At 34.9% G+C, this 12,819-nt stretch overlaps 1 protein-coding gene across 1 annotated transcript in view; it reads left to right on the forward strand.

Moving 5' to 3' along the window:
• Diaph3 (diaphanous related formin 3) overlaps positions 1 to 12,819 on the forward strand; it is a 475,947-nt gene that overhangs the window by 225,320 nt on the left and 237,808 nt on the right. Inside the window, exons 19-20 of the mRNA XM_076930674.1 lie at positions 6,394 to 6,488; positions 11,990 to 12,091. Of these exons, the coding sequence (XP_076786789.1) occupies positions 6,394 to 6,488; positions 11,990 to 12,091 (197 nt within the window). The remainder of the gene's footprint in view (positions 1 to 6,393; positions 6,489 to 11,989; positions 12,092 to 12,819) is intronic.

A 12,819-nucleotide genomic window follows, 5' to 3' on the forward strand; every position in this document is an offset into this window, starting at 1 on the left:
CTTCAAAAGCACTGATGGAAGTATTTTAGATTTAATTACTGTTACAGGAACTAAATACATAGTGTGCAATTGTCTTCCTGGTTGAATTATTATGAGAGAAGAAAACATTTTTTTCCTGATTCATTTCTTACTGCATGTTAAATGCATCAAGGAGAGTTTTGCTTTGAGCTGAAATAGTCTGACCTATGTATATTACTTTCTAGTGAGGCAAGAGTGGTATTAGGTGAATAATCTAGAAGAATGAGGATTGTTAACTTGACTTCATAGTCGTTACCCCTCTCAAGTGAGATTTTAGCAAATACCAGAACCAAACAGTTCTCTATCCAGAAGATAATATTATATGACATTGATTAAGGATTGTTATATGTGATTAATATGGACAAAAGTGAGACTTGACAACCCTCTGAATGGATCCAAAATGACTCTCCATACTCAGTATGGCAGAGAGTAACCCTTTCTATAGTATAAGCTAGGGTTAGATCTTTATGGGTTATTGTGACAGTGCTACTGGCTGATGTTCACTCTGCTTTTTCTGAGCATAGATTGATTGGATATCTCTGCCTATTTTATATTGTTATCATCTGGTGACATGCTTGGGCTAGTGAATATGTAAATGGAGATAACACTTCTAGGTTTAAGCATTTAATTGGTGGTTTAGTCTTTTTCAGAGTTGCCCATTCTTTTAATAAGATGATTACATTATATAGTTCATTTCCTTTGGTATGGGATGTGGATATTTTTTCCCCTCAGTTGAAAGTTATATTTTTGTACATGCATATTACTTTATTGAAGTTTTGGGTTATATATATGGTAAATGTATCTGAGATTTCCTCATCGAAGAAACATTGTCTCAGTTTTCCACACTGCATTACTAATTGGATGCTTTTGAAGTTATTTTTTATGTCCTCAGAAAAGTAATCATGTTTTGAAAACCATAGGTATCTTTCATTAAAATTATTAATGTCGACTTAACCTTTTTATGGTTTCCAAAGGAAGTCTTTGAATGCAGTACCTTCCTAATGGATCAGCTATTATAGTTTACTCTAAGTAGTCTTTTCTTAGTTGGATAATGGACTTCTTGGACATGGTTCTTTATTCATTGTAAATTACAGAAAACATACTAAAGTGTCATGTGATCAGTGGTAGTCAACCACCTGTGGCAATCATTGCTGATTTTTTTCTGGGCAAGGTCTATATTTGTTATTTCACTTTTAATACAACACACCAGATAACTATCAGCATTGACATTATAGGCAGGGTACCTGGTGGGTTTTTAGATAAAAAACTTGAATTATGTGGTTCATTTTAACAGAAGTCAATAGGTGATTTGTGTTATATATATAATACATACATATGTATTATATATATATATATATATATATATATATACATATACATGTATATATACACACACATACATACATACATACATACATACACAAACAGACATACCCACACAAAGATCCTGTTGCTGGTAATTGGTCTAGGTAGATAGTATTTATTTTTAAGGCATTTATTTGAGAAACATGCTTTTAGAAAATTTTCAACCAAAAAATCTAGAATCTACATCACAACATCCTTGGTAATGATTTATTTTATGATTCTTGTCACCCATTCCAATTATAGCCACACTTTTGGATTTAAGCTCTACAGTGCTTTAGTGTTATCTAATTGCCAGTAAAAGGTTAGCTGTGTTCAGAGTTGTTTTCTGTTTACAAAACACAGACTTGAGGTATTGAACTCCACGTTGAGTATGGTCTAGATGGTCTAGACAGTGATGGCCGGTTTTAAGTTAAACTGCTTGGAGCAGAAGCAGATGTGGTCGTAGAATGCTAAATCTTACTTGGAGAAGTTTCCTTCCAAATGTTACCAAGAGCAAAATGATAAGTCTATGCAACTTGACTTTTCATCTTTGACACATGGGGTCCAATTTGGAGGAAAGATCTAAAAGCCACCATTTAGTTACCTAACTTGTTTAAAGGTGACTTAGTTCCCATGTATTGAGTTCATCAGGGTTTTTCCAATGACTCAAAGCCCAGGTTTAGAAATAGAATTCCAGAATCAAGAGAAGTCTCAAGAGTTTTAAAAGGTTTGTGATTATGTTTTTTTTTTTTTTCCAGATTCTTTTGTAGTAAGAATTAGAGCTTTATCTTAGTTAGGGTTTCCATTGCTGTGAAGAGACACCATGATCTAAATAACTCTTTTAAATGACAACATTTAATTAGGGCTCCCTTACAAGTTGAGATTCATCAAGACAGGAAGCTTGGCAGCTTATAGGAAGGCATGGTGTTGGGAAAGGAGCTGAGAGTTCCAAATTTTGATAGGAAGGCATCCTGGAGAAGATTTTTTTCCAGGATGCTAGGAAGATGGTCCGGAAGCCTAGGCCTGTAGCGTCACATTTACTTCAACAAGGCCATTTCCACTCACTCCAACAAGGCCATGCTTCCTCATAGTGCTACTCCCTAGGCCAATCCTATTCAAACTACCACAAGGTGTAAAGGAAACATTCCCTGGAATCCGTAAGTGAGTGTAAAGGTTAAAATATTTATAAATAGCTTTACTGAGCACACCACTGTTGCCTGTCCTTTAATCCTGGGAAGGACAAGATGTGTCCAGGTGATGACATTACTTTTCAGGTATTTCTTGGATCCATCAGCCGAATCTTTCTTATGTGTGTCTCAGTAAGTGCTAATTATTTAAAAAAAGAAACTTAGTAAAGTCTCAGGAGTTCTGTGTCACTAACCTAGCAGTCATTACAGCAGCTGTATGTTAGTTTTGATCTTTATGAATCTATTAAAGATACTTCTAGAACTCGTTAAAGTATTATAGTGTAGTGGTAGGCTTCATGTCAACATAAAAATCAGGCCTGCTTGGGAAAGATGCATGGCGTGAACCCAGTGGAACCCATACTTGAGGGTTCCTGATTTCTTCTCTGGAGAGTTGCCCACACAGAGTATTGCTGAGAAGGGAAACCCCCTCAGTATTTTGAAATTTACAGCAACTTTTATCATAGTTGATCCCTACATTGCTGGCCTTTGTTTCCAGTTTTCAGAAGGAGAGGTGATTGTAGTGCTGAAAACCGACACCATAAATTATATTGCTACTCTGAACTCTCTAGTGTGGCCTAATATCTTCAAGCACCAATAATTCCCTTCAATTAACAAAAGTGACCCATAGGTTTAGAGATTACCTCTCAGGATGAGAGGATAAGGAAAAGGACCTCCGAGGCCCCATACTTAAGGCTAACCATGTATGTCTTAAAATATCTCATTTCCCCAATGTGTTTTCTATTTCTGCCATCCATGTAAGGCCATGTTAACCATCTTATTATGATGTGTATTATTTATAAAATATATGATACTATTTAATATTTAACACCCATGGCTAAAGAAAAAAATGATTCTCCTTTAAAGGCTTATTTATAAACAGCTTCAGCTTTCTCTGACTCCCCATGTGAAGTAACCTCCTTATCTTGAACATGAACATTTGAAGCACTAACATTCCTTTTTATAGCTGTGACTGTAACATGTGCCCGCTCTAAAATGGTAAATGTGGTATCACCTACAGTTGAATTTTACATACAGAAAATTCAACCATGTTAGTGCACTCAGATACAGCAGTAGAGGATTTCAGTCACTGCTGTACTTTAGATCATCTTTCTGCTAAGTATAGTTTTGTTTGTTCTCTGGAACTAACATTTTCTGATTTTTTTTTTATTGATTCACATTTTTGTTTTCTTCCTGGTGTATTTCTTTCTCTTTCTTTTAGAGACTTAAAATGCTTTCAAGATTATAACTAACGTTTTAGATAATTTTTGATAATTCAGAACTGTCTCTTTCCCTTAATGCCTGAAACATAAAACTAGCTACTTTCTTTCTGAATTCTCAAATTATGTTAAGAGTAATTCTTTGATCTTTTTCCCCTTTAACAGTCCAACTTTCTTCGTTAATTATTGATTTTGTAGACTGTTTCTTCAATAGAATTTATTGTTTCTCAGGAAGTATTGGTAATGCCAAGGTTTCCCCTTAATCTCAGAGTTATTTATAGTTTAGACAGGTTTTTAACAATTTACAGTCTCAATTTGCTTGCTTTGGAAGATTCCTGTCACGTTTCTTTCCTTTTTTTCAAGTGATTCTTTCTGTAAATTTCTCACCTTTTCTTTCTGCCTTTGCAGTTTTCTAATTATTTTTGTAGTTGCATGTTGAGTAAAACTCTTGACTATTAAAGCAAATGTTTCTACCCCATCATTCATGCTGCCTGTCCCACGTTCATTGACCCTTCCTGTGTCTTTCATGTGATTAGGTGTGAGTGCTTTTCCATCGTTCAGGCCTCTGTCTTCCGGGATTCTTCTCCATCCAAAGATGAGCTCATTTGATGTGTGGTTTTATCACTTGGTGTTGTTAATACTTGTTTTCAGTTATTCTCCTACAACTAGTTACATTTTAGACGCAAGCACATTGAGACTGTAAACCCTTAAAACCTATCTAGACTTATAACTCATTAAGCAGAAGCCTTGGTAGTGTCAATACCTTCGGACAAATAAATTGCGTTAGAGAAACATAGTCTATATAATCATTAATTAGTAGAAAAGGTTAGAATGTTAAAGGAAACAATCAAATAACTCTGATACATATTTTGAAGTAAAGTTAAACCAGGTGAGCAACCAGCATTGTCTTCTTACCCTCACAGTTGTTCCTTACCATCCTTTTGTGAGCACATGGTATATATATATATATTTTTTTTTTTTGCTTGGAAGATAAATACTGATGCCATTATCCCTTTTATTTCCATAAATCACTGGGTCTTTTAGACTTGATTTTGTTCTGCTTTTAGAATATTGATAATAAACGTGACTTTTTGGAGTAAAAAAAATTGCAAATAAAGCTGGTAGTAGGAACACAGAATATGCCCTTGTTCTCAAGACTGAGAAGGGGCCAAAAGCAAACATAGTTTATAGTTTTAGAGTCATGTGAGGCATACTGTATTCCTGTGCAATTGTTTCCAGGTCAAAGTCAACTCTAGTGATCATAACCTTAAAAATAATGAGTGATTTCGATCAAGTCATGAGGCTGTTCAACCAAAGGACTGGAGAGCTCAAGCTGGCCTCAGCCTTGTTCTTCCTCTGCTCCTGAGAGCTAAGTGTAAAGGCATGAACCACCATGACCTGCTAAGAATGGCATCAATTTGAAATGTGACAGCATAGCAGTAGAATACTGGGGGGGTGCACTGGCAAATACATTGCATCTAATGCCACAGCACATAATGGCACAGCATAGATATTAAAATCTCTCCTTGAAAATTATTATGTTACATAACTATCTACTAATAAATATAAAGGAAAACTTAGGTAACACTGGGAATTCCCAGTTATATTATCATCCCTTATCCATGTAGTTAATGCATCATATAACTTTATTTTCTAAAATAAAGATTTTAATGTTTAAGAGTTAGTTAAATGCAAATCTATTTCTCTAACATATGTTATACAGTATTTCTGAATAGTGTTTTGCTACTAGTACTTGTAAAGTCAATGCGCTTAATAACCTTTATGGTTAATTAAAAGTTTCCTTTGAACTAATTAGTAGGGCTGGAAAATGCTATGCAGGACAATGACATGTGTGTAGACAAATACTAAATACAAATACTTGCATTTTATCATTTTTATTACAACATAACTGTTGTGTTTTGTAGAAAGATGGAATATGTTTGGTGGATATGCAGTCAGGTGTAGGGGAAAGGGTACCTCTTCGGGTCCATGCTGAGGCATTCCTTCCCTCTGTGGGATAAGCCAGATGAAGGTATAGTATAGAACAGAGTTTATTCAGGGCATGTGGAGGGCAGTTGAGAGGGTAATAGAGACAGAGAAAGCATAGAGAGTAGAGGAGTAGGGACCAGACATGAGCGAGTTGAGAGAAGGGGAAGGGGCTAGAAGACAGACAGAAAGCAAGAAGAGCAGTCCCTTTTATAGTGAGTCAGGCACACCTGGCTATTGCCAGGTAACTGTAGGGTGGAGCATAGACAAAATGTTAACAATGATGGTTTTCATAGCTTGTCAGACATATTTTAGTGTTTTAAATCACTTGAAAATTTGCAGTGTTCCCATGGTTGGCAAATAAGTAAGGATTTAAAAGTCAACCATGACAGTTACATAGGAAACCAGGATAGTGCTTAAGCATCAGCTCTAACCTGTAAGGGAACTGTGTGTGTGTGTGTGTGTGTGTGTGTGTGTGTGTGTGTGTGTGTGTGTGTGTGTAAGTGTAAGTAATGTATAAATGACCTGTGCTCCACAGCAATTTTATAAAATATGCAGTACTCTGATTTTATGTAGATAGAAGTAATTCTTGGGTCTCTTTATGACTTTATACATTATGTCCCTTTTCCCATCTCTCTCAGCGATCTTCCTGAGCTCCTTCCGTGTGCCATATGAGAAAATCAGGACGATGATATTGGAAGTGGATGAAATACAGTTGTCAGAGTCTATGATTCAGGTAAACAAACACCCACAGTTTAAATCCCAATATTTCATTGCAAACTTCTCATTAAATAGTAATCTGTAAGTGAAGCAAAATTCTTAGCCCAAACCATTGAACTGGAAAATCATTGCTGCATAATTAGTTTGTGCATAACTTTTGCATTGCCAGGAGATAAAACTCTGCTTCTTCTCTTAACTGTAAACTAAATATAATGCTATCAAAATGATTGCATTTCAATTATTTTAAATGACTCTTTCTGAAGGCAAATTGATTCATTTTACATACATGTTTTTGTTTTTGTTATAGTTAAGCTTGGTGGTATATTAATTTAAGTTTGCTTTATATCCTTTCTCAAATGTTTACTTTGGCTTATGGAGTCATTACTCAGTAAAAATGAGTGAAGGAGCTTTTTTTCATGTTGTTGTTCCCAGTGCAAATCTTCCTGGTATTACTCTGCCTTGAGAGGAACTAGAGGTTTCTTGGAAGGTCCTCACATTCATTCTGAAGGCTAGAAGATTCTGAAAAATGTATTTTTCTTTTTAATTAACTATTTTTATTTATTACATTCCAAATGTGTCCCTGCATCATGGTTCTCCCTCCCAGAGTTCCTCACCCTATCCCTCTTCTCCTTTGCCTCTGAGAGGGTGTTCCCCTAGTCCCCAGCATCTCTCTGGACCTTAGTGTATTTTACTGGATGACAGTGTTGAACGAAAATTACTAAACTGCATTTAAGATGTCTTAACATGTAAACCCTGACAGATGTGAAGTTGAGTTATCGAAATACAGTACGTGATGAGAGAAATTCTTCAGTTTTTCACTTTGATTGATAAGAACACACTTGCAAGTCTTAAAATAATAATAATAATCACAGTAATAATATATATGTATATGCAAAACATAAATATTAAAATTACTACGAATAATCACAAGGAACTCAACAAGCCAAGTGTAGGGTCCTTTGCCTGTGTTCTCTGTATTCTGGAATCTGAGGTAGCAGAATATAGAGGTTGAGGCCTTGCTGGACACCAAAGAGCAATATGGCAGGGTGCACTAAAGATTGTTTACTATTTTTAAATGATTAAACATAATTAGATGGTTTTATCCTTTAATAATTGATATCTCCTGCTGTCTTAGGTTGCCTCTCCTGCTTCCTTTTGTCATGTACTAGAAGAAATTTTTAATTTTGCAGAGTCTCCCAGTCTCAGAAACTATCCACATCACCACTTTTTCTTTAAGCACTAAGTTTCCCCTGTAGCATATATTACTACTGTTATTAACTGAACTTACTTTCTTCTTGATTGTGTATGTGACTTCTTATTGAGATCAGATATCTGGTTCCTTAAAGAAAAAGCTTTACATAATATACATTTGTATTTCTTGTAATGATTTTGTTAAATACTTATAGTTTAAATTTTATCTTGAATACATGGATTTTTTTTGATAATTATGAAGAATTTCTAGTCTAAAGAAAGGAAAATTGGTCATTTTCATTTGTAATTAATATCCACTGCTGGTTCAGTTTCATTTAATTTCTCAATGTACCAGTTTCCATTGTCTGTTACAACACCTTACCTAAAGTTCAACAGCTTATAATAAGAAGTTTACCAACTTGCATTGCTGTCAAATACAAGTTGCGCATGATTCTCCCTGAGCTGAAGTAACTTTTTTTTGGCAGGTCTGGATTTCTTTCTGTAGAAATTCTGGGAGAATCCTGAATTTTGGTTGTAGCATTATCAGGCTGGCTCCCTCTCTTACCTTGGGTCCTTTCTTGAGCAGGCATCAGTGGACCCTTATCTCTTGTTTTGTATGATCACAGATTTCTGTTACTGTTGTTTGTTCGTTCTCTCTCTCTCTCTCCTGTGTGTGTGTTTATATACATATATATATATATATATATATATATATATGTAAATACATAAGTATATGTTGGTATGTATGTATATAAAACATTATACACTGAAATATCCCTTGATATTCACCCCAGCTTAGGCCATCTGATGGTAACTTGGATCCCAACTGTAGTTTTAATTCCTTTAACGATTGAAGCAGATATTTTCATAGATTCTGGGTGAGTAGACAAGCACATTTTTTGAGTCTAGGTGGTATTGTTCTTAATAAGTTAATAAATGTAAAGGAATGCATGATTTGAAATACCTGAAAAAATTGGATATATATTTTACTTTCACATAGTCATTCAAAAACAAGAATTTTATAGTATTTGAAGTCTTACATTTAGTTTTAAAAATTCCCTTATTTTTTCATGAATATAGCAGCAAGGCATGACTTCCTAATAATCAACATTTTTGTAATGTTTCACTGTCATGTACATTGACATGTTGTTCATATGCACTATGTCAGCAGTGTGCGAGATTTTAAGCCACTGATGCACGCCATTCTTGTATTAACATTGCTTATACTTTATTGCATATACTGTATGAAAAGCTTTGTGTGTGTCTGTCAGAGACTTCACCTTCATGGAGTTTATGTTTTGCTAACAATAATGACATTTGCATGCATAATTACAATACACTGTTTGCTTGACTTTGTTGAGAACTAGAGATTGGAATGGCAGAACATAATCTGTGTATTGGAGGTTAAAGCTTCTAAAGTGGCATCTGAAGACATTAGCACAGAGGAGAGGATGATTGAGTAACAGTGGTTGTCCTTCCAGCAGCGTCCTCTAAGATCTGGTGTTAAACTGCTGGTGTATACACTGTCCATTGGAAACTTAGTAAGGGATTGAAAGCATAAGAAGGTTGAACCTGTACTCTTACAATCATGAATTTTTTTTTTATTAAAACACACCAGTATTGAGGTCCAAATTTCTAAAATTCTGATGAAAGAATAAAGTCTAAGTATCTCTAACTAAAAATATTTAATGCGATATAACAAGCATATTATAAAGTGCTATGAACTTGAGTGTCCCCTTTAATCAGGAACTTAATAATGTAGAAGTAACTTGAACAGAAAAAGATCTATCTATCTATCTATCTATCTATCTATCTATCTATCTATCTATCTATCTATCTGATAACTAGGCTTTTGATCTCAGGAGTTTCCAATAAGAGAAATTTGTATTCATGTGGCAAAGTCATATACCTTTAATATTTACATTCATCTTTTTCAGACTAAAAGGGACTATATTTTCTTCTGAGGGTGTTCTTTTTTTTATTGGATATTTTATTTATTTACAGTACAGGTGTCATCCCTTTTCCCCACCATAGAACCCCTTATCCCATCCCCCTTTCTTTTTATGCTTTATACCATTTTAATTACATGCATGTATTAAGGTCAGTTTTAGGTTGAGGGTCTAGCAATACAATAGATGCAAATAGTCAAGGAACAAGCAAGACAATAAACACAAATAGTTAAAGAAAAAGCAAGGCATTAAACCCAACTACGTGAACACTCCTGTTATCACTGTTTTTTAGGCCTTATCAGCCTGCCAAAGTATCTGAGCCTACTTCCCTGTCCTAGCCCAAATTCATTTTTATGTCTTAAGCCTACTTTCTTGTTCTAGCCTTAAATTTAGATTTCTGTCTGAAGCTACTTCTTTGTTCTAGTCTAATATTTAGGTTCTTGCCTGAGATTACTTCTTTGTTCTAGCTAAGATTTAGATTCCTGCCTGAAATTACTTCTTTTTTCTAGCCTAATGTCAGATTCCCTGAAGCCTACTTCCTTGCCCTTCCCCAATGTCATATTCCTGCCTAGAAGCCCATTTTCTTGTCCTTGGCCCATGTCAGATTCTTGCCAAGCAGCCTCATAGGTTCTCCGCCCCTCCCCCTTTTTTATTCCATTAACAAGATTGAGCCTGTCTTAGATCATTCTGACAAGAATGCCTTCCTTACCCATCATGGAATATGCATCATCAAAAGCAATGTACTTCTGTCTTAGGTTGGTAAGGCTCTGTGCAGAATTTTACCCTTCCTTGTCTTGCCAGCCTGTTAATTTAATAACTCTGTCTGTGGGTCCAATTTTAGGTTCAAGCCATGTATTTGGCTGCCAACATGTTGATGTTGTTGAAGAAAACCTTTGACAGAATGGGAAGGAATAAAAGTATTCCCAGAACAAAAGGGGCTAGCAGGATCAAGCTATGTATGCCATTTTTGAAGCTTGATCAAAATAGAAATACTAACCTCAGGCTATGGATAATTTTATTTGTATTATCTTCCTTATCTTCAATCAGCAGAGCAGCATTCTTGAAACTCATAAGCTTTCCATGTATCCTTAAAACACCCTGAAAGGTGTTAGGTAGGCATTTAGAACAACAGATTGATGCTCTTTATCTATTCAGATTACTGGAAGGAGGTTCAGAATTTAAGTGTAAGAAACAATCTTGTGTATTATGCCAAATACCATTGGCTTTGTTATACAATTTATAGTGGTAGTCATTATAATTAGGAAGAAGTTTAATGACATGTGCAGTGTATTTGGCATAATTCTGAGGATGTTTTTAAACTGCCATACTTTTTGTCATTGTTTGACTTTAGCCCATCAACCAAGATTTGATCCAGAGAAATACAGTGAACTTATAGCATGTTCTTTATCTAACCACTTTAATTAATACCCTCTAATACTATTTTAAACCAGTAACACTTTGGGAGAGATTTTTGTCTTTGACCAAGAGACATGCTTATTCACTTGTTATTTTTGGTTGAATTTGAGTTTACATGGAGTCTAGTGACATAATTGGAAACTGTGACCATCTACTGTCTTCTCCCTTAAGGTTAATATACTAGCTTTATACTATTATATTTTGATACAAAGATTTAGGATTGCTTATTTGTTTAAATTCCATCGGGAGCACCTTGCTCTTTAACTGGTTGTGTCTATTGGAAATGCTGTACATGGTGGAAGGGCCTGAGCTTATGAAGGGACCTCTGGATTCTAGACTGTGTTAGATGCAGGCCTATCTGTTCTGTCTGCAGGCGTCCTCATCCTCTGTCTCCATGGCCTTAACACATTTCCTCACCATCAGAAAACTTACTGTTAAAGTTATCTTCAGTTTTTATTATTAAAACATGATTCTTCTGGTTCAGTCTTGTAAGCACTATAGTATAATTCCCTTCCTTCTTTCCTGTTCTTTCCTTTGCCTTCAGTAGCAACTCATGATTTCTTTGATCCCCCTGAGTAAAGTGTGGAAATATGTTTGGCTTTGCCTGAGATTTCTGACATTCAATTCCCTAAAGCTGAAATGTAATGGATCGTATTTATCCAGGTGAGAAAGCTTTTCCTTTGGTATAGGTTGAGTTCTCCTTTCTAAATTATAAGCTAATCAAATAAATATTCAGTAGTGCTTGATTTGAATATATAATAACTCTGGGATGGAGGAAAGTAAAATTGACTGTTTCCAAGGTGAGCGGCCTATTTCTTAAGGCTTAGGATAAGGGATGTTATCTAGAAAAAAATAAGATTAATTTCTTCACTGGTTTCCTTTCCACAGTTTACTGATTAAATTTTCAAAACTTTGCAAGTGGCATATTGTGAAGGTTCTTGTTCTTGGTTTTAATTTTTAGAACTTAATAAAGCACCTTCCTGATGAAGAGCAATTGAAGTCATTGTCACAGTTTAGAAGTGACTATAACAGTTTATGTGATCCTGAGCAGTTCGCTGTTGTGGTGAGTACTTTCTTATTAAATCTTTTCTGAGGTAGTGCAAAACAAGAGAAAACAAATAGAAAGTTTCAACAAAACTGTTGTTTCTATTAGCATACAATGATCATCTTATTTTTTTTTAAACCTAAAGATATTTGTGACATTGTTTTGATTTAAAATAGTGTACCAAATGTTGGGAATTTGATGAAAGCCAAAGGACTCTTGAGAAGTATGTATGTCAATTTTTTACATTCTATGAAATTGGAAAGCAAGAAGCATGCTCCTTATGAATAGTGCATTTGTGATGTCAATCTTGTAATTCAAGCAAACTGCAAGAGTCTATTTCTCACTTCAGGCACTTTCTTGGGTTCATCTCATTGTTTTGAGGCTGAAATTAGAAATAGTTTGTTTTTCATGGCAATGAGAGAGAAAATGAATTTATTTGAACAAAATCTTCTCAAGGCATCTTGCTAATGATTCTGTTTCCCCTTCCTGGTTTTGTAAGCTGTGGCCTAGAGGTCAAAACTTGCTGGTTTCTATATTAGCTGCATTGGAACCCAATGTTAAGAATTACATTTACTATGGAACATTCTTTTTTTGCTCCTTTCTCCTAGCATTAATGATCCTGCTTAGGTTGACTGTAATTTTCGTGATAAACCTCATTCTTTTGTACTATGATTTAGTGTTTTCTCAATAATTTTCTTTCATGACCAAAGCTTTTATAAATTTTAGCACAATTCATGAATTAAATA

The sequence above is a fragment of the Arvicanthis niloticus genome, chromosome 3 (assembly GCF_011762505.2).
Source record: "Arvicanthis niloticus isolate mArvNil1 chromosome 3, mArvNil1.pat.X, whole genome shotgun sequence".
NCBI lineage: Eukaryota > Metazoa > Chordata > Mammalia > Rodentia > Muridae > Arvicanthis > Arvicanthis niloticus.